Source organism: Urocitellus parryii, chromosome 3 (genome assembly GCF_045843805.1).
Source record: "Urocitellus parryii isolate mUroPar1 chromosome 3, mUroPar1.hap1, whole genome shotgun sequence".
In the NCBI taxonomy this organism is placed as follows: domain Eukaryota; kingdom Metazoa; phylum Chordata; class Mammalia; order Rodentia; family Sciuridae; genus Urocitellus; species Urocitellus parryii.
This window is the reverse complement of record NC_135533.1, coordinates 189,437,249-189,459,383: the sequence shown is the minus strand read 5'-3', so window position 1 is coordinate 189,459,383 and position 22,135 is coordinate 189,437,249. Positions and strand designations below refer to the sequence as shown.

General features: G+C 42.4%; 1 protein-coding gene across 4 annotated transcripts in view; it reads right to left on the bottom strand.

Moving 5' to 3' along the window:
* Positions 1–22,135, bottom strand: part of Gpd1l (glycerol-3-phosphate dehydrogenase 1 like) — an 85,551-nt gene that overhangs the window by 20,016 nt on the left and 43,400 nt on the right. For 2 of the 4 annotated variants that reach the window (XM_077796249.1, XM_077796251.1), the window contains exons 6-8: positions 18,775–19,008; positions 18,427–18,533; positions 13,870–16,431 (exon numbers count right to left, since the gene is read on the bottom strand). The exons of 1 other annotated variant lie outside the window; for it this stretch is intronic. In XM_077796249.1, coding sequence (XP_077652375.1) covers positions 16,335–16,431; positions 18,427–18,533; positions 18,775–19,008 — 438 coding nt within the window. In that variant the 3' untranslated portion in view covers positions 13,870–16,334. Of the gene's footprint in view, positions 1–13,869; positions 16,432–18,426; positions 18,534–18,774; positions 19,009–22,135 lie in introns of those variants that run through there. One more of the 4 variants, XM_077796250.1, reaches the window with a different exon arrangement.

The window sequence follows — 22,135 nt, the reverse complement described above, 5'->3', positions numbered from 1 at the left end:
CAGGCGCTGGTGTGTACCCAAGATGTTTGTTCTTATTGTATTTAATCGGCTGACGGGAGCAAGGAAGAAGTTGTTTGGGGTAAACACTGCTTAAGGTAGTAGTCTTTCCTTGTGGAGCAAATTTGTAAACAGGAAACTAAAAATGAACCCAAAAAAACAAAAACCAAACAAAACCCTGGCACATCCGTGGCAAGCCACCCTTCCCAGGGCTTCAGCTGTGTTTTCTTGGAACCACAGGATCTTTGTCAACAGAGCTCTGAGCACCCACTCAGAGGGAGCTCAGGGAAAGAAGGTGAAACTGGCCACTGTCATACCCCAATTCCTAAGAAAAGGGACCTTTACCAGAATGTCATTAAGTCAGTTTAGCTAAACACATTGCAAATCTGGTAGCTCAACACATGTAGACTAAATGTTCCTAAATTAAAAGTGGTTTACAAAAATAAGTTGAGATGGGTCCAAAAAGATATTTGCGATTCGGGTTCTCAGGTCTGGTTGTTCAATGGCGTTACCTGGGAGCCCCGAAAACACACTGGGCCTGAGAGCTGTTCCTATAGACCAGGGAAACCAGAATCTCTGCAAACAGATCATTGGCATTGTTTATAAAGACTTCCAGGCCACCTCAATATGGGTGGGTCAGAGTGAGAAACGGCATGACAGAGCAGGGCCTTCCAAACTGTTCTCCTGGAAGGCCTGATCCCAATGGGTTTGGGCAGGGACTGCAGAACGTCTAACCACTTGCTGGTGATACTGATGCTCTTGACCCACGGGCTCCATCAAGATATTGAGGGTCTCTGTCTCTTGAATTTGGGAACTAGAATGGAGAAGCCTCACCAGCAGCCTACAGTTCAAAGCCTTTCATATTTGGGTAGAAAGACTTTTCCTGATGATGTGTGGGAGTAGGACAGTCAGACAGATGAGCAGACATTCAATGCTATTAATAACAATTTCCTTCCTCAGAAAACTTGAAGTGGAACCACATTTGACCCTGCCTTCCCACTTCTCAGTTTGTACCCCAAAGACTTAAATCAGCAGATTACAGTGACACAGCCACATCAATGTTTATAGAAGCTCAATCCACAATGGCTAAACTATGGAACCAACCTAAGTGTCCTTCAATAGATGGATGGATAAAGAAACTGTAAAATATATATAGTGAAATATTACTCAGCCTTAAAGAAGAATGAAATTATGGCATTTGCTGGTAAATTAATGGAGCTGGAGAATATTATGCTAAGTGAAATAAGCCAATCTCCCAAAAACAAAAGTCAAATGTTTTCTCTGATATGTAGATGCTAATTCACAATAGGGGTGTGGCTAGGGAAGAACAAAGTTACTTTAGATTAGGTAGAGGGGAGTGAAGGGAAGGAACGAGGTATGGAGGTAGGGAGGATAGGAGAATGAATCAGAATCAGACATTATTACCCTATGTGCATATATAACTACACAGGGTGTAATTCTACACCATGTACAGCCAGAAGAATGAGAAGTTATACTCCATTATATATGATGTATCAAACTGCATCTATTGTCATGTATAACTAATTAAAACAAATTTAAAATCATCCTAAATAAATAAACAAATATAACAATTTCCACTGGGTGCCATGGCATAGGCTGTAATCCCCACAGCTCAGGAATCATGGTAGAAGGATTGTAAGTTTGACGCCAGCCTCAACAATTTAGGGAGGCCCTGAGCAACTTAGTGAGACTTTGTCTCAAAAAAAAAAAAAAAAAAAGAAGAAGAAGGGGGTGTCGGGGATGTGGCTCAGTGGTTAAGCACCCCTGGGTCCAATCCCTAGTACCAAAAAATAATTCCAATTTCAACTACATTTTTCTTTGAACACTACTTTAGCTGATGAATGAGTAAGAAAAATGGAGTGTCGTGGAATATTATTCAGTCATAAAAGAATGAAGTCCTGATATGTACTAGAACATGATTTATAAACCTCAAAATTATGCTAAATGAAAGGTACCAGTCACAAAAGACCACATACTGTATGATCCCATTCATATAAAGTGTCAACAATAGGCCCATTTGCAGAGCAGAAGGTGAATCAGTGGCTGGCTGCTTAGGGATAGGGGATAGGGATTTATGAGGTTGTGAAAATGTTCTAAAATTGTATTTTTTTCAAAAAAAAATCACTGAATTATATGTTATGTGAACAATATCTTCATAAACCAGTTTAAATAATTACTGGAAGGTCCTATATGCAAGCAAATATATTAAAATGCATAATATTTTCATGTATTATATATACTATATTTCCATACATGTATGTAATATATAATATAAAGATGATATGAAACCTTTTAGGAGCAAACTGACAAAAAAAAATTAATCCAGCAGAAAAATAGCAGATATGCACAGTTGATTCCCAAGAGGTGACCAGAAGAGCCCATAAAAAGGAGAGAGACTCCTTGGCAGTCAGGGAAATAAACACTGAGGTATCAACAAACATTGTTTCTAAACCACCAGATTGGCAAAAGGTTGCAAAAAAAATGAGTATGCCAAAGCTAGGTGACGTCCAACGTGGAGAAATGAGAATGCTCATAGGCTTCTGGTGGAGAGCAGGTTGGTCCAATATCTTTGGAAAGCAGTAGAGCAGTATCTTCGTAAATTTGAAGTTGTGTGCTTGCTCCCCAGGATTGGCTATTACAGACTTTGAGAAAGTCTCACTCATGCACACGATTATTGTTTTAGTCAACTTTTTCACTGCTGTGACTAAAAGATCTGACCAGGACAATTTTAGGGGAGTAAAAGTTTATTTGGGGGCTCATGGTTTCACAGGTCTCAATCCATGGATAGCTGGCTCCATTCCTCAGGACTCAAGTTGAGGCTGAATATCATGGAGGAATGTGTGGCAGAGGGAAGCCGCTCACATGGTGATCAGAAAGCACAGAGAGAGACTCACTCACCAGGTACAAATGTATACGCCATAGCCACGCCCCCAATGAACCACTTCCTCCAGCCACACCAGTCACCACTCAGTTAATCCCATCAGGGGTCAATTCACTGATTATGTTAAGGCTATACCCCAGTCATTCTCCTCCAGACCTTCTTGCATTGTCTCATATGTGAGCTTTTGGGGGACACCACATCTAAACCATAACAATTATTTTTCCTTCCCCCCCCTGTATTAGTAACCTAAGTGCCATCAACATGGAAATGGATAACTGTGTTGGGATATGTTCATATAATGGAAAGTTAGGCTGCAGATCAAAATAAATGAATTTGAGCTACATGCAATTAACTTTTTAAAATGATTCAAAAAAATTGTTTCCTAGAAAAAGAAGAGACTAAAGAGAGTAAGGGAACAGGAAGGAGTCCAGTTGATAAATACATGGTTTGTATCGATTGGACCTGGCATACCATCATGTCTGGCTGCATACCACTCAGCTGCATTATCAGAGCAAGGCGCAGGGCGAGTCTAGATTTGTGGGGCTGGAAATAGACTCTGTGAAGTTGAATGGCCAAAGGCCTGGATTTAAGGCCTGTCCCTGTGCCTCTTTCCAGACAGTAACCAACTGGAATGGAGCACCCCTAGTGTCATCTCTGGACTGGATCCTGGGGACACAAGGAGGCATCAGCAGGACTCCTGGCTCCTGGAGATCCAGTCCAGTTGGAAGGTCAGGACATTTACAAGTAAGATTAGTAAGATTTGCAACTTGAGGGAATTGACCCATATGCTGGAGGAGAAGTAGGACACAGTGGCCAGTAGAGAAAAGGACATTCTGAGAAGCAGAGGTGGCTTGAAGAAAGACTGGTGGTGGTCATGCCTCTCTACCTTTATAAAATGGGACAACTGCCACCTGACTTGGAGTAACATAAGATATGGGGAAAATGCCTGGCACAGGAAAGTTAATAAATCTAGAAATATAGCTCTAACCCTCACCTCTTTCCACCTCCCCCTCACTGACCAGAGGTAAATGCCCAAGTCACATATTCACTTAGCATGTAACATCCGCTCAGTGAGCTCTGTTGAACCAATGGTGTTGATTGAATAACCCTTGCACAGTGCTTCCCTCAAGAGGTCACTCTGGGTATTGCAACAACTAATAGACTCCCAGGGGCTTTCACATTTGTGGTGATGGGGTCAAATAAAAGCAGGACTCTCAATGAATAAAACCTGGGGAATGGGGTGCAAGATTTATAAATTCTCCCAAAGAAATAAACTGTGAATGTCTGAGTGGGCCTCACCTGGACACTTCATCCTGTGTATCTGTCTCCGGGCCTGGACACCCACTTTCTCCCTGGGCTTTTTTCGATAGAGTCTTGCTACGTTGCCCAGGCTGGCCTCCAACTTCTGGGCTTAAGGCCTGTCCTGCCTCAGCCTCCTGAGTAGCTGGGATGACAGCTGTGAGCTACTGAGATTGCCTCCCCTTTTGATCTATAGTCCAGAATGTTCCCTGGCTTCCTGGACATCTCCCTACAGAAGGCCCCAGACCATTCAAACCAAATAAAGACTTGTCCTTTTTTTCCTCCGGTCCTTTTGAAGCCAGAATTAGACAGGCAGTCAGTATAGACAGGTAAATCGAGTCAGGTCGGTCGAGTTAGGCCAATTCTGAGTAAATTCCTGGAAAGACGAGACTGTTCCTTGAGGGATTGAAATGTTAATTCCTTCAGAGTCCTTCCTCCACCCTTTTCAAGAATCTGTCCCTGCTCCAAACTGTTGCAAAGGTAACCTGTCCCAGGAATTGCCCCTCCTTACAGGGAGCTAGAAAGTTGTTAATTAAGGTGTTCTGGGCTGCACCATCTTGCCCCTCCTCCTTCAGCCCACTGGTTTCCACCTTTGGGCCATCCCACCCAGTGTTCCTGGGCCTAGTCCTGGGCCTAGTCCTAGTCCTGATATGCAGGAAGGAGAAGGATAAGGGGGGAAAGGCAGGAGAACAAAAGAAGCCTAAAACATATAAAAAGGGCAGAACACCTGGCTTCTTAGAATACTAGGATACCAACTATGGCCCCCTTCTCCCTCCCAGGAGAAGTCTATGTTACCCTTTTAAATAAACCCTGCTTTATATGCTTGCCTCGGCATGCTTCTCCAATGTTCAAACTTCCACGTGTGAGGGAGCAGAACCCGTCGGTATCACTTTCCATCACGAAATTAGGGAATTGTGAAAAAAAAAATTACATATTTTCTGACTTCTCAAGAAACCTGATGATACTATTTATAGAGAAGAAAACTGGGGGGGGGGGCCTAGAGAGATTAAGTCACTTGCCCAAGGTCATGCAGGTCCAGAATTTGAATCTCCCGCCTGATTCCAAAGTCCTGAAACCAGGGATGGCACTGGGGATGGAAGCCAGGGGGCACTTTACCACTGAGCTACATCCCCAGCCCTGTTTATTCTTTATTTTGAAACAGGGTCTCCCTAAATTGCTGAGATCGGTCTTGAACTTGTGATCTTCCTGCCTCAGCTTCCTGAGCTGCTGGGATTACAGATGTAATCTTCGAGGTGCTTTCTCTCCATGCCTATCACTCTTCTTTCAAGCACGGAAGCTCTACCATCCTTTAGAAATATTTCCCCAAGAGCCAAAAGCAAGAAACATGTGTTTGGGCTTTCTTCAGAATATCAGCATCAGAATGACAGAGATGCAAAGATAAACTGAACAAACTTGTTCATAAGTGGGTCTCCAACATTAAAGGAAAGAAAAGAGATCCAGAAGCCACAAAGTTCAGCCTAACATCTCAGAGGATTGAGGCCAGAAATGGAAGGAACACTGCTGAATATCGAAATCTTTGAGTTAAAATGTCAAAGTGGAGGGCTGGGGTTGAGGTTCAGTGGTAGCATGCTTACCTGGCATGTTGAGACTCTTGAGTTCGATCGTCAGGATGGCATATAAACAAACAAACAAACAAATAAATAAAAGATCCATTGACAACTAAAATATATTTTAAAAAAAAGTCAAAGTGGCCGGGCATCGTGGCACATGCCTGTAATTCTAGCAGCTTGGGAGGCTGAGGCAGGAGGATCACCGATTCAAAGCCAGTCTCAGCAACAGTGAGTCACCAAGCACCTCAGTGAGACCCTGTCTCTAAATAAAATACAAAATAGTGCTGGGGATGTGGCTCAGTGTTCAAGTGCCCCTGAATTCAATCCCTAGTGCCCCCCCCCCAAAAAAAAAGGTCAAAATGAAGCCCTGACACTGGTTGACTTCCCAGCACAAACTCAGCTTTGGAAATGTGTGACCCTAAAAACTTGACCAAGGAACAAAGTTCTAAAAAGTTTTTGCAGGAATAATGATGCTATTTTTTCACAAGCAGCCAAGCTATCAAGGGAAATGTCATTCACGGAGAGTGCCCTCTAGTGGGCATGAGGGTCATAGTTCATTGGAACATAGAACACCCCTGGAAAAGCATCTTACTCCAATTAGTTGGATTTCACAGGGGTCTCCTGGGGTTTTGCTGAAACACTGAATTTGTGGGTTCTTAAAAAATCTTCCTTGTTTCAACATTCTTTGCAAATAGCTCCCTTATGCAATCCATTCCATGACTACACAAATTTTCTGCACTACCTACTATTAGGAAAAAAACTGTTGTAACAAAATCTAGTTTTGTATAACAAAATTTTATTCTTTTACAATGATATTGACAGTGTAGACTTATAATTCTTGATAAATACAAAACTGCACATCTCTGTATTGGTTCAATTTAGGTCTCTGATTATTATTAACAAGGAATCCTTAATAAGGTTGTAGAGGTAACTCAAAATAATGAGGTCAGAAGCATAAATTACAGCCAAATTTTTGAAGAGAAATTTGGGAGTGCCTAATAAAATATAAACCATACATACCTGTGAGCCAGCAATCTCACTTCTAGGATCTTATACTGTATGTTTACTCATGTAAGTGAGCAGAGATATGTGTGCAAAAATGTTTGCTGCAGCAATTCTTATAAAAAAAACCAAATATCTGCAATAAATTAAGGAAAAGTCATAAAATGTGCATGTACTTAAAATGTGAGAGATCCATAAATGTTGCTTAGAAAGTTCTTTAATATTAATGCGATGAAATAAAAAGTTTTAGAACAGCAGTGTCTTAATGTATGCATGAATTTTCATGCACATTCATGAAAATTTGCTAAAAGAATTCTTTAGAGTGACTATATCTCCCACCCTTCCAATAGTAACCACCCACTATTCAAAAGGAGTCAATGTCACTTCAGAGTTAAGACTATAGACTCTTTTTTTTTGGGGGGGGGCTGGTACCAGGAATTGAATTCAGGGACACTAGACCACTAAGCCATATCCCTAGCCCTATTTTGTATTTTATTAAGAGTCTCACAGAGTTGTTTAGCACCTCACTATTGCTGAAGCTGGCTTTGAACTCAAGATCCTCCTGCCTCAGCCTCCCATGCTGCTGGGATTACAGGTGTGCACCACCGCACCTGGCAAGACTATAGACTATTAAGCCAAACTGCCTGGGTTCAAATCCTGGCTTTATTAGTTACTATCTATCTCTGTCATTTGAACAAGTTATTTAACATCTTTGTGCCTTAGTTTCCCTATCTGCATATAGATAGTATATTTTGAGGATCAATAAGTCCACATATGCAAAGTATTTAGAATTGTGTGAGAAGTTTTTTGCCACTGTTATTTTGAAAGTGAGCTCCAAAGAAGAGTTAGCTAACACTTTAGAAAACCAGATGTTGATGTCTTAGGAAAAACCTCATAGGATTTTAGGTGAAGGGTACAGGGAACCTCTCTGTACTGCCTTTGAAACTATGAATTCAGAACTATTTCATAATAAAAAGCTAAAATAAATACACAGTTGTTAAAAACAAGCAATTAATATGAAAGATTGTCGAGTGAGAAAAAGCAAGATGTGAAATAAGGCATGTGATAAGCTCTATTTTGTATCAAGAAATGGAGAGGGGATAAAAAGTGGATTTGCTTGTATCTGTAAAACAGGATTGTAGAAGAGCAAGTTAGAAACGAATAATGGCTATTTGGAAAAGGGTCTTTATTTTTTAATTAAGTGACTGTGTTTCCTATTCAAAAGTTATTTAAAAAATAAATATGTACAATAACAGAAAAGAACTGCAAATAACATTCCTATCATAGCATAAAAGCATTTCCATTTGCAACAAGTCAAATAACACCAATTTGACAAATTACAGGGTACATTAAGTTCAATGACAAAGTACTTTTCCAGTGTCTCTGTTTCACTCACAATGTGTAAAATTCAGAGAAGGTAAATTCCTTAATTTTTGAGGGCGAGCTGAAGAGCCACTCCTTTTTTATTTTTAGCCAGTCATGATTTTCCAGTATGGCAGCCAGTGGGTGGTCTTCTCTAAGATCTAGTGATGTTTCTAAGCATCATCATGTGTGGCAGGGTGGGTGGGGGTGCTTCTCTAGTGTTAAGTAAGCAAGTCTTATAAATCCTGGACCTGTGTACATGACAGAGGAAGGATACAACCACACAAATTGAGCCAGTTGGATTTAGCTGATCCTAGAGAGGAGAGACACACCCACAGGCTCACTCATTTTCCGACACAGTCCCATGTCCAAACAAAGGTTGCAAAGCAGACACGTTATGGTAACCAAGGGATAAAATTCTCCCAAATCTCTTGCTATTTCTGCAAAGTCCATTTCTTTTCTTGATTCTTGAAACATCTTTTTAGCAATACATTAGGGTAAGTTATATTAGCTGCTATAACAAACAACCCCTAAGTCTCAGCGATATAATAGAATGAAGATTCCTTTTTTGTATCTATCATGGTCCATTATGGACCAAAAATGAGGGGTTTTTCTCTACACTATCTTCTAGAAAACTTGGCTGAAAGAGATTATAGCATTTTCAACGTATGGTTTCTAGATCATCCTGGAAGTTGATATCCATCCAACAAGTATCCAGGAAAAGAGAACATAAGGAATGAAGCAGAACATCACATCTGGAAGTGGGAGTTTTTTCCTTCCTATGCCTGTGGCTAGAACTCAATCACACGGTGCCACCATGGTATCACTGAGTGCTGCTGGGGAAGCTGGGAAATGCAGTTTAATAGGTCACAACAAAAAGTAAAATAATTTAGTGAACACACCACCTTGATGATTGCCACAGTCCGGCTGCGGCAAAATAACAGGGGGGGTGACGAACTACTTGTGTACGTTGATACAGCAGGAGTGGGAACCATTTATTGTAGGACAACAGAGGTATTTATACATTCCACACAGCTTATCTTAATTAACATAAATTAGATACAGCAGTCAACCAATAAGGAATCTCCACACTTAATGGCTTGCTGGCATTACTTCACAAACCACTCCCTCTGGCAATATGCCAGGTGCCATCCAGACTTGTTTACAGACTCTAACATTTGCCAGGCGCCATCCTGACTTGTTTACAGACTCTAACAGATGATGATTTTTCTCCTTAGATATTTTAAGATCTCCTGCTCTTCACCGACCTTCACAGTGATGCCACCAGCCAGGGTGCACAGAGACTCCCACTTAAAAGCAAAGTGAGCTCCAAAGAAGAGTTAGCTAACTAGGTTTAATGGCATGGGTATTGAAGGTTAACCAAGAGCTTGAGCACCACACCTGCTGCCCCCTAACCCCACCACAGGTAACACATTCACCTCTGACTCTGTTCCATCATGGTCCAATCAATCACAACTTCGGATTAATAGGATGTAATACTTATAGATTCCTCATAGGATTTATTTCCCCCAAATGAAAAGTCCACCATCAATTTGGTTGATATGCAATCACAAAGCTATAAAGATTGGGTGGTAGCTCAGGCTGGGGTTGTAGCTCAGTGGTAGAGCACTTACCTAGCATGTATGAGGCACTGGGTTCGATCCTCAGTACCCCATAAAAATAAATAAATAAAATAAAGGTATTGTGTCCATCTACAACTAAAAAAAAAAAAAAAGATTGGGTGGTAAAATTAGCAGAAATATATCAGGGAAAATAATTTAAAACTAAATGTATACAGTTAATTCTGGACAATTTTAGCCTGGTTTTTAAAAATTTATTTATGTTGATACTAGAGATTGAACCAATCTTTAATCACTGAGCCACATCCTCAGCTCTTTTTATTTTTAATTTTGAGACAGAGTCTCACTGAGTTACTGAGGGCCTCACTAAGTTGCTGAGACTGGCTTTGAACTTATGATTCTCCTGCCTTAGCCTCCTGTGCTGCTGGGTTTACAGGTGCACACCACTGTATGCCAGGCCTGTTTGGTTGTTGTTGTTGTTCCCCCTTTTTTTTTTAACTGCCTCTCCCTTTTCTCTTTTCTGTAACTACTATAAGATGTTTGCTGATCCTTATTATCCAATCCTCTACTTACCTCTTAAATTCAAATATTTTCTTTGCTACTTTATTAACACCTTCACATCCATATGTCAGTTTGCTAATTCCATCTCTACCTCCATCAGACCCATGTTTTTAATTTATTTTCCCAGCGATTTTTTTTAAATCCAACTGATTATTTAATTCCTACATGTTCTAGTTGGTTCTTTTCCAAATCTGTCTGATTAGGTTTCCCCCTCCACAGTATTTTGCTGTATGTATGTATGCATTTATATTAAAACTCTTATTTTAAAATCTCATTTTAACCAACAAGAAAAAACTATACATATTAATGAGGTATCATGTGATGTATACACCGTGTAATGTTCAATTAAGAGTAGAAATAGCTATCTCCTCAAACATTGATCATTTATGGTGAAAACATTCAAAACCCTTTCTTCAGGCTTTCAAAAAACATACAGTACATTATAATCTTCAGCCAGCCTGCTGTGTGATATGACACAGGAACTTCTTTCCCCTATAATTTAGTACCTGCAAATTCACCTCTCTCCAACTGCCCCCACTGTCCCCATCATCTACTAGTTACCATTCTAGTCTGTTTTTTATAAGATCCAATTTTTTAGATTCTACATACAAATGAGGTCATATGGTATTTATTTCACTTTAACATAATGACCTCCAGTTGTACCTGTGTTATTAAAAATTACAGGATTTCATTCTGTTTTGCAGCCAAGTAGTACTTCACTGTGTGGTGCATTTTCTTTATCCATCTACCAGATGATGGACACTTAGGTTGTTTCCATTTCTTGGCTGCAATCAACACGAGAGTGCAGAGCTGGGGATATAGCTCAGTGTGCTTGCCTAGCATGCACAAGGCCCTGGGTTAAATCCCCAGCACCACAAACAAACAAAAAACCACGAGAATGCAGAAGGTATCTCTTCCATATACTGGGTTTGGGAATGGTATCATAGTTTGGATGTGAAGTGTCCCCAAAACACTCATTAATGCAGGAGTATGCAGAGGGAAAGGAATTGGATTGTGAGAAACTGTCACCTAATCAGTGCATCCTAGTCTGAATGGACTGACGGGGTGGCAACTGTGGCCACACTGGCTTCTTAACTCCATCAAGAGCTAAGTGGCTTTCTGACACTCAACCCTTCCTCACTGATGTCCTGCCTCACTTTGAGCCCAAAACAATGGAGTTGGCCATCTACAGGCTAAGACTTCTGAAACCATGATAAACTTTTCCACCTTTAAGTTGTGCTTGTTGGGTGGGTTGATCACAAAACACAAAAGTTAACTATATGATGATTGCTCTATAGTAGATTCATTTTACATTTTTTAGAAACCTCCATATTGTTTTCCATAATAGCTGAGCTAATTCACATTCCCAACACCATGGAAGGCTTCCATTTTCTCTACCTCCTCCCCAGCACTTGTTATCTTTTTGATAACAGCCATTCTTACTGGAGTGAGGTGATATCTCATGGTTTGATTTGCATGTTTCCTGTGATTAGTGATGTTGTACCGTTTTTCATACCTGTATGGAAAAACCTGTATGTTTCCATTGAAGAAAGGTCTATTTATATGTACTGCCCATTTTTCAATTGGGCTATGTTTCTTTGCTATCAAGTTTTCTGAGTTTCTCACATCTTCTGGATAGCAATCCTTTGTATAGTTTGAAAATACTTTTCTATAGGTTGTCTCTTCATTCTGTCATTGAGACTACAGATGCACACCATGGTATCTGGCTCTATATGAATCTTAGGACTGTTTTTCTAGTTTTGTCAATAATGTCATTGGTATTTTAATAGGGATTACATTGAATCTGCAGATCATTTTCAGTAGCAGGGACATTTTAATAATATTGATTTCTTCATTAATATTTTTAAATCTTTATGTCTTTAGTTTAAAAAATACCTTCCAAAGCATCTATCATGTTATTAAATTATCTGAAACCCTAGGAGTCTAAGTCTTTTGTTTTAGAACATAGACTGACTTTCACTCACAAAGAATTACTGTGTCATTATTTTATAATTTATTGGGGACTTTATTTATGGGAAACCCAGGCAGCCTGGATGGGGAGTGGATTCCTGCAGTGGTCTGCGCTTGCTTTTGCCAGGTACCTACTGGGATTACGACTCAAGTTCTAATTTCTATGCAATTTTTTGCTTATGGTTTCCTAGTTTTAAAAATTCAAACCCCAATCATGACTGTTGTGCTGTATTCCTGATTAAAATTTTTCAGCAGAAACATTTTTCTCCTCCTGAAGCTCAGCTTGTTTGTGTCTAGAGTTTGTGTTTCTTAGTCCATTCACTGGCAGCATGGCCTTTGGAGGATTCCATTGCCAGCAGAAGATCTGCAACTCAAGCCTCAGGACTCTATTAGCCCTTGTTTGCTTCAGGCTCCTGAACTTCCCTCACATTTTTGTGAGATTGGCCAGGTGCGGTGGGGCATGCTTGCAATCTCAGTTGCTCAGGAGGCCGAGGCAGGAGGATGGTGCGTTCAAAGGCAGCCTTAGCAACAGTGAGACACCAAGCTACTCAGTGAGATCCTGTCTCTAAATAAAATACAAAAATAGGGCTGGGGATGTGGCTCAGTGGTTGAGTGCCCATGAGTTCAATCTTCAGTACCTCCCCGCCCCCCCCCACCCCCCCAAAAAGAAGATACTTGTTACATCTTGCAAGTTTTTCTAGGTATTTGGGGTGGAGAGGATGGAATTTCAAGTTCATCCATTCACTGTGTAACCAGAACTAAAAGGTCTCTTGCCCAGAATTGTAAGTATGTAAAACCATCAGCAAGTTTACACCTGTAAACCCAGCTACCTGGGAGATTGAGGCAAGAGAATCACTCGAGCCCACAAGTTTGAGGCAAGTGTAGGCAACCTGCCTCAACCTGCCTCAAACAAACAAACAAACAAACAAAAATCAGCAAGCAATGAAAACTGAGATCAGAGATGAAGCCTCTGAATAATGATAATGCAGCAAAATTCTGATTTTAGCAAAAAGCTGACCTACATAAATCTATGAACTCTGATGACAAAAAAGAATAACAGAACCCATAACACAAGTTTGGAGGGGTTAAATGTTTATTAAACCAAGCTTTAAATCATACATCCACCTACCGTCTGTAAACAAATACAGTCCACGTGTAAGTAAATGGGCAGCAGATCAGAACCAGTGGGAATACTCAAGTTCCCTTTGCACACCAGCACCTCCCCAGAACACCCTCCGCAGGCCAACCCCACAGGTAAGGGCGAGAGGAAAGGAGCAGAGAGGGAGCTCCACTCCATCCCGAGGGTGGGCATCAAGACAGGCATCTGTTCCACACCAGGCAGGGTGGACCACAGCAAGGCCACAGGGTAGTTTTTACATTCACAGACTGGCTGAAATAGTACAAATGAACTTTCCTCATCTCGGTGCCTCCCTCCCTATCACCATCATTGGTAAGAAGTGTGAATTAAAATAAAGGACGGACCACAGGTGGTTATAAAAATAGATGACTCGTAGAGTAATAAATATCTATAAGTAGCAGAGCATAAACTTATATAAAATTTACCTTTTCCCATAATGTGTAGATTATCATAAGTATGTTCGAGGTATGGTCAGCAGAATTCAGAGCGGTAAGAAGGGATTTTTTTTTTTTTTGGTACCAGGGAGTATATCCAGAGGCATTAACCACTGAGCCACATCCCCAGCCCTTTTTATACATTTTATTTAGAGACAGGGTCTTGCTAAGTTGCTCAGGGCCTTGCTAAGTGCTGAGGCTGGCTTTGAACTCATGACTCTCTTGCCTCAGCCTCCCAAGCCGCAGGGATGACAGGCATGTGCCACAATGCCCAGCTCCAGTAAGAGGGGATTTGGAAAGAAAAAAAATATTCAGGTTCAAAACCCAGAGGAGGCCGAATGCAGATGGGAAAACACAAAATCCCAAATCTTCCCAGCACATGATCCTACTTAGTAGACACCACAATTAGCTTACAGCCCTTTTTATATCTTAAAAAGTAACTCTTTGTTACCTATGTACAAACTTTAAAAAAGATTTATCAGGAGACCCCAAAATTGATTTAACAGCGGCATTAAAACTGCTGAAACCTGTAGCATTGTGTGCGCTTCCATGTACTTCTGTGTATGAGGCTGAAAAAGGCCCCAGAAGTGTTTTAGATAGCTTTTTAGAATTCCCACAGAAATCAATTCTACAATCATTTCAGTTATAGAAGAACAAAAGAAAGAAGGGAAAAATAACCCCTCAAACTAGGGTTGGGTGGGGCAAAAAAAAAATCTCACAAAGTAACTAAAAATTCATGAATATATAAATGACATTCATAGGTTCTTTTAATACTTATGGAATGCTATATAAGGTAACTGTGGAATGGTATTCTGAAACCAATCTCATTTTGAGGGGTACAGTCATTCCATTCTAATTCTAAAATTAAAAGCACTTATCCCACATGATGTGCGTTTCAGCGAGGCTGACAAGTAGACTTGGTTGTACTCGACAGCGTCACCTTAAAGCTCCATAAAAGATTCATGGCTGACCTGAACTGCAAAAGTTCAGAACTCACAATTCCACAGGTAGCTAGCTGTTCATGCTCATGGCTTGCAGAGAGCAAAGGATCCACTCGAGCTGTCCTAAAGTCACCTCAGCCTATAACAGTGTTCCCTGGAAACTTTGCCTAGTTTCCTTTGCTAAAGCATCTCCCTAAGCCTAACGTGTTTGGGACTCACCGGGATAAGCAAACAGCTTCCCCTGACACTAACATACATGCTACACCTTCAAGAGGGATGGACCTATGCAGCTCCCCCCAGGTCTCCTGTACTCCTGGAACAACCCCTGGAGTCCAGGATGCTTGCTTCCTGTGGAACACAATGTGTGACAGGCCAGGATGAAGTAAGTTTTTGAAAGTAGTGGTTCTCAAATTAGAGTGAGCATCAGAAACACACAGAGGTGTACTGAAGCAGAGACAGCACGCAGGGGTCCAGGGCAGGGCCTGGGAAACTGGATTCCAAAGAGCGAAGCAGATACTACCCGACCGTGGACCACACCTGGTGTGGCAATCATCAAGACCCTGACCCCTACACATCTCAGTGTCAGGATGTCCTCCTGTGACCCCAGGAAAGGTTGCATGGGACACTTGCCACCACCAAGTAGCTGGAGGCCAGAAAAGCCTAGTAGTATCTTAAAAGGTCCCACATGATGGCAGGTAGAGAGTGCCGCACTCCATTCCTGGATCTGTTCCCACACACCCAGATGACCAGGTATAGCAACTGCATCTTACAAGAGGAATAATAGCAGCACCCTCTCAGAGGATCTGGGGGACTTAAGAAATGTTTGCATAAAAGCACCACCTAGCACAGAGTAGGTAGTGTCTGTTAATCAGAAGAACGTCAGTCACGGCAGGAAAATCCCGGTGAATTTTCTGTCTTCTCCCACTGCTGAAATCTTTACAAAAGCACATTCTGGCAGCCAACAAAAGAGAAAGAAGGCTAAAAATTCAGAAAACTGCAGCAAGAGGGGAAGTATATAAGTGGATTATCTAATTGTGAAAAAAAAAAAAAAAACCACCAACCCACAATCAAAGTAAGTTAATTATGCTGGTTTGAGATAGTGTTTAAATGTTAAATACGGTGATCTTTGAACACATTCCCTTCCTCATCCTACCAACCATTTTAATGCTGGTTAAATTTATCATCAAAAGAAGGAGAAAAAAAAATAATTCATCCACTCAAATACATAGGAAGTACATCTAAAAAATTTAGCTGAGATAGTCCCAATCTTATAGAGTACCACAGTGGGGAAATTTCAAATGTGATCTTTAAAAAGGATGTATAATATTGATTAGTAGAAACACCCACACAATGAGAAATGAACACACATGCCCACATGTGTGTTTAGTTGTTGCCCTGTACAGTTGAGCCAACGAACTGCCCCTCGTCATTCAAAAACGAACCTGTAACAATTCATACATGTCTGTGTTGGGAGCATGATCGGGCAAATCTCTTGTTGCCAAGTGTTGGTTTCCACAAGAATCCAAAAGACTGATGGGAGAGGCAGGACTTTCCCCAGCCCCTTATGTGATTCCTGTTAGATGTGCTCTGGATGGCTCTGGAGACAGGACAGCATCTCTGAGACAGGTCGGCCTTCGTAGCAGATCTGATACACGGCAGTAAACAATGGAAACCTGAGTAAGAGGAAATGTGGAAAGGCAAGCTTAGGCTGTCTGGTTTACCTCCTAGAACAAATTGGTTCTTCTGTCCTGCTTACTAGCCTGCAGATGGATATGCCATTCTGGAAAACACAGTCCTCACTTTCCACATTGCTTTATTCTTTGGTCTCAAGAATGCAGAGCCCCTGCACTGCAGCTACAAGATCTCAGGACCATGAGACTTTTCTCTGCCTAACAAGCTGGGTTGTATGTTGATAAGCAACTCACGTGGTTATCCTCCTGGGGTAACTGGTGGTCATTTACAGAAAAGAGTTGTAGCTCAGGATCTTGGCCCACATCTGGAGTGAGTCCAAGTTCCTGTCACTGTTTGAAAAGATTGGAGAATAAACTTTGCAAGGAGATATTGTTCTCCCTTCTCCCCAATGGATCATCCCAAGATGACAATGAGGCTGCCCACACATCACCATAAATAAATCAGGCCTGGAACACTCCTGCAAGAAGCCAAGTGAGGACCCACAATTAGCCAAGCCCCGATCTCATGCTGGAAGCTTGATTTATTTTGCTGTTTCCTCCAAGATGTGAACACATATAAGTGAAAGTGTGAAATGGATGAGGGCATAAAGGAGCAACCTAATAATCCTGTGGAAAAACTGGTTCTATTTACTTAAGAAAAGTTAACATCATCTCAGGGTGTGCATGCGCATGCGTGCGCGCCCGCGCACACACACACTCTCAGCTTCAAGTGAGCTTAACAGAATCAATAGAGTTTTAAAGGCCATCCTGAAAATTACCTGGCTAGAATCCTATAATGGCAATATTTAATTTAAGAAGAGCAAACGGTACTGGGGCATCACAGGTCCTTATGAGAGTCATGACTGTAGGTTTTGGAAGGTATGTAAGCCTACGCTATTTTTTGGAGTCAGGTAAACTTTGTCAAATCTGACTCTATAGCCTATGGACTCTGGGAAAGTTTCACTAACCCTGACTCAGTTTGCTCATCTGTAAAATGGAGCTGGAGACATAGGCCTATTGTAAGAATCAGGTGAGTTACCTGATGAATAAAGTGGTGTAGTTGGTGTCATAATTACAGGGAAGCACAGTAACTCAGCGAGATAAAGGGCTGTATGGCCAGTGGGGCCAGGCAGTGGTCCTGGGGAGGCTGGGCAGCTTATGTGCTACAGGACTTCCTCCCTCAGTCAGGTGGTCAATCAGCTGACCCTAGCCCAACCTTAACACAGGTCTGGCTGGAAGGGGAGGGGAGGAGGGAAGCAGGCAACCAGTCACAAGACAAGGACACTGCAAGGCTGTGCATGCACTTTCACATGGGTCCTTTCTGATGGCACAATGCTGGGACAACTTGTCCTTCCCTTTTTTCTGAATTCTTTGATATTTTATTCATATGACTGTATCTATCTTTGTCTATCTATATCCCATAATTATATTGATCTGTATCTATATATATAGTTTTTTTTTTCTTTTGTACTGGGGATTGAAGCCAGTACAAATGGCTTAACCACTGAGCCATCTCCAGCCCTTTTTTATATTTTAGTTAGAGACAGGGTCTTACTGAGTTGCTTAGGGCCTCCCTAAGTTGCTGAGGCTGGCTTTGAACTCACAATCCTCCGGCCTCAGGAGGATTGTGAGTTCAATTCCTGAGCTGCTGGGATTACAGGCATGCACCACTACAACCAACTATCTTTTTATTTTTTAAAACAAGTAATCATTGTTGAAAAATTTAAAACTTACGGCAGGCAGTTCTTTCTGATCACCCTGCAGGACAAACCAGAATCTAAACCTTCCTCTTCTGTCCTATGCCTTATAGAATTGAGGTCTCGTGGAAGTTGAGTTGGTTTTGTGCGAACACTCATTTTGGGGGCAGGTGGGTGTTTCCTGCCCCCACACAAAGGACGGAACTAATCCAGTACAGTCCTGGGTTCACTTGTCAAATGGGCTCATCTGCCAGGGGCTGGCTGTCATGAGAGCTAGTGTCACAGACCATGGGAGACTTACTTATCCATGAGTCCCTTCTGTTTGAGGATGCGGTATACTTCAGCAGAAGTCTGAGGTCCTTGGAGCTTCTGCCCATTCAGCATCTCCTTCTCCAATTCTTCAATGGTCTTAAAAGCAAAGGATTAAAAAAAAAAAAAAAAAAACTATGGCAAAGACTAGAGAGAATTGATTTCAAGAGGAGAGTGGGGAGGAGAGTTATCATCCCCTGCTGTAAGCCCAGAGAGACTCTCTTGGCCACAGGTGTCAAGTGACAGCAGCCAGGGCACACAGAATGCAGCAGGTACTGACACTGCTTTCTGCAGGGTGGTTCGGAGAACCAGTGGGAGTGGGAGGGCATCGAGGGGCTACCTTCCCGGTTCTGGCGAATGCCTCTGCCACCCTGCGGTTCCGCCCTCCGTAGCAGGTGGTTATCAGGTCGGCCACCCCGCAGCTCTCCAGGAAGGTGGCTGTGGACACTTGGCCCTTGCAGAAGATCCTGGCAAAAGCGATCATTTCCATGAGGCCGAGGCGGATGACGGCGGCTTTGGTGTTGTCTCCACAGAGGAGGCCATCGCAGAACCCAGCTCCCACGGCCACAATGTTCTGCAAAGGACACAACAAAGCCAGGCTGCTGTTAGAGCATCCCTGCAGATGAGGCTGCAGAGGGGGACAGTGGAGACACTGGATCCACCTCAAAATGCTCAGCCCTGCTTCTCCTGCACAAAGGGTGAGGGAGGGTGAAGGAGGAAACAGCAGCTTCTATATCCCACTTACAGGACAAGGAGCCCACAGGTGGGGACGAAGCGCAGTGCAGTAGTATCCATCAGGCAGAAATCAGAATGGTTGAGAGCAGTCTGTGCTTAAAGTCTGTTTGACAAACTACTTGGCCTTTTGAGTTCTTTTTATTAAAACTGAATGCTTTGTCCAATTATCACACACAGAAAAGTGTACAAATCCTACGTGTATAATTTGATGGATTTTCACAAACTAAACATACCATCTAGCCAGACCCTGATCCAGAATTAGTGCAACCTGAGCCATAGAGAGAGCCCTCTTCCAGCTCTCCTCCACTCTTACTTCTCACAGCAAGCATTGACTCCTATTACCTGTCTTTAACTATTCTATGAGCTGGGTATAGTAGTGAACACCTGTAACCCCAGTGGCTGGGGAGGCTGAGGCAGGAGGAGCCCAAGTTCAGAGCCAGCCTTAGCAACTTAGCAAGGCCCTAAGCAACTTATCCAGACTCGGTCTCAAAATGTTTAAAAAAGGGCTGGGATGTGGCTCAGTGGTTAAGCCCCCCTTGGTACCAATAAAAAAATAAATAAGTTTAAAACTATTTTATGAATGGAATCATATAGAATCCAGTCTTGTACATCTGGATTCATTGTCTCAATTCCACACCACGGTTGTGAAATTCATTCATATTTTTACACATAGCATACTTATTTTAATTGTTGCATCACATTCCATTATTTGAGAGTACTGTAATTTATTCTTTCTTCTGTCAGTGGGCACTGGAGTAAGTTGCAGCTTGGGGCCATTACAAGTGTTGCCACTAGGGACACACACTGTGGTACGCACCCTTTGGTAGCTACACACAGGAATTCTCTTGGTATGGCATGGAAATCGACTAGGTCCACATAAGTGCAGCTGGAGTTTCGGTGTTTTGTTTCATTTAATAATCTCTAAACAAAGACTCATGTAACATTCGCTCTCTGCATGCCTGACAGACACAGGACAAATCAGACACGAGCCCTTCTCTTCCAAAGTTGATAATCTGGTTTGGGGGTTGGCAACCTAAGAGCTAACTGCTAGTGTTTTGTTTTTGTTTTAAGTTTTTCAATTTTTTTTTTTTTTAGTTGTAGATGGACATAATACCTTTATTTTATTTTTATGTGGTGCTCAGGATCCAACCCAATGCCTCACATATGCAAGGCAAACACTCTGCCATAGAGCTACAACCCCAGCCCTAACTGCTAGTGTTTGCAAACACTGATCCCCAGGCAACACAGTCACCCCCCTCATCCACACACTGTTTGTGCTGCCAGAGCACAGGCGAAGTCACGACAGAGCCCCAGAGTCCAAGGTCCACAACGCTTAGACATCTTCTATCTGGCCCTTATGGAAAATGTTTGCCAACCCTTGACAACACAGGAAAAATACCGCATGTGCAAAGTCTCGCTCCCTGGCTCCCGGCCCCGTCCACTTTCCTACTTCCTTTTTCCTTGCCAGGAAAAGACAAGCATTTTTGACTCTATCTAACTGCACTCGTGTTTCTCAGTAATTCCTCATGATTATTTAGAGATCTTAAAATATAAGGCAAGCTGGGTGTTCAGTGGTGCGGTCTGCAATCACTGCTACTCAGAAGGCTAAAGCAAGAGAACTGTAAGTTTGAGGTCAGCCGCAGCAAATTATCGAGAGACCCTATCTCAAAATGAAAAGGGTTGGGGATGTGGCTCAGTAGGATCACCCAGTACTGCAGACAAAACAAATCAACCGGAAACAAAAACTACGAAGCAAGTTGCTAACTAAAGGGAAATAAATAAAAAAGTGTGCTTTTTTTTCCTTCAAAGAACTTATATTTTATTAAAAGATAATACTTCTTTTTTTAAAATTTGGGGATTGAAGCCAGGGGAGTGCTTTATCCTTGAACTACATCTCTGGCCCTTTTTATTTTGGGATAGGGTCTTGCTAAAAGTTCCTTTGGACCTCGCTAAGTTGCTGAGGCTGGCCTTGAACTTGCAATGCTTTTGCCTCAGCCTCTGAAAGTACTGGGATTACAGGTGTGTGCAACTGGGCCTGGTAAAAATAACATTTTCTTAAAACACGTGACCCATCGATTCTGAGTGATGAGGTGAAAAATGGGGAGAACTGAAGCACTTGTAGCCTACCCCGGGGCTGCAGGCAGTGGGAGAACACTGGAGCAATGAGGTGACACCAGGACAGGCAGGGGCACTCACAGCAGAAGCTCCAAGGCCAGTGTGGATAGACAGGCCCAATGGCTTTATTAAAGTTATCAAGGCAATGGGCTGAGGCTTAGGATAGGGGTAGTTAGCCTAGTGGTTAGACCACAGAAACTATTCTTAGATGCTTCCTGCACCACATCCCAATCACTGGAACCCATTCTGTCCCGGATACCTGACAAACCCACCCTAGGAAACATTGATGGGCTGAATGGAAGGTAGGAGAGACTTCATCTAACCCAGGGCTCCTGCAGACAGGAGGGCAGGGGAATTATTTATGGAGTGCCTACAGCGAGCTGCACTGAGCCCTTTGCCTGCAGTCTCATCTTAACTTCCCTGATGACTGTGAAGTGTGTACCTACCCTCCCATTTCCTGTCTGGCACAACCCAGGCTCAGAGAGGCTCCCTAGCTTGCCAAGAATACCTCCCTGGCAAGAGAAGGAGTCAGAGCACGCTCCAGGGACCTGGTCCACTCTGTCCCCTCTGCCTCATTGCTTCCACAGCGTGGGACACTCCCTCCTTCCAGGGTCAGAGAGACCTTCCTCCCCCTCTGCACTTCCGTGTCTAGGGGGAGTTGCCCCCGCACCCTGCTCAGGACAGCTCAGGAGAAAAGACTTACCAGGAAAAACAGAAAGAATGGCAATTGCTAACCTTACTGACTTGTTAGAGCTTCCCACATTATTAACCCCTCTAAATCTAACAGTCCTGCAAGACAGGTCCTATTATCATGCTCACTGAGAGCTGAAGCAACTGAGGCCCATGGCAAG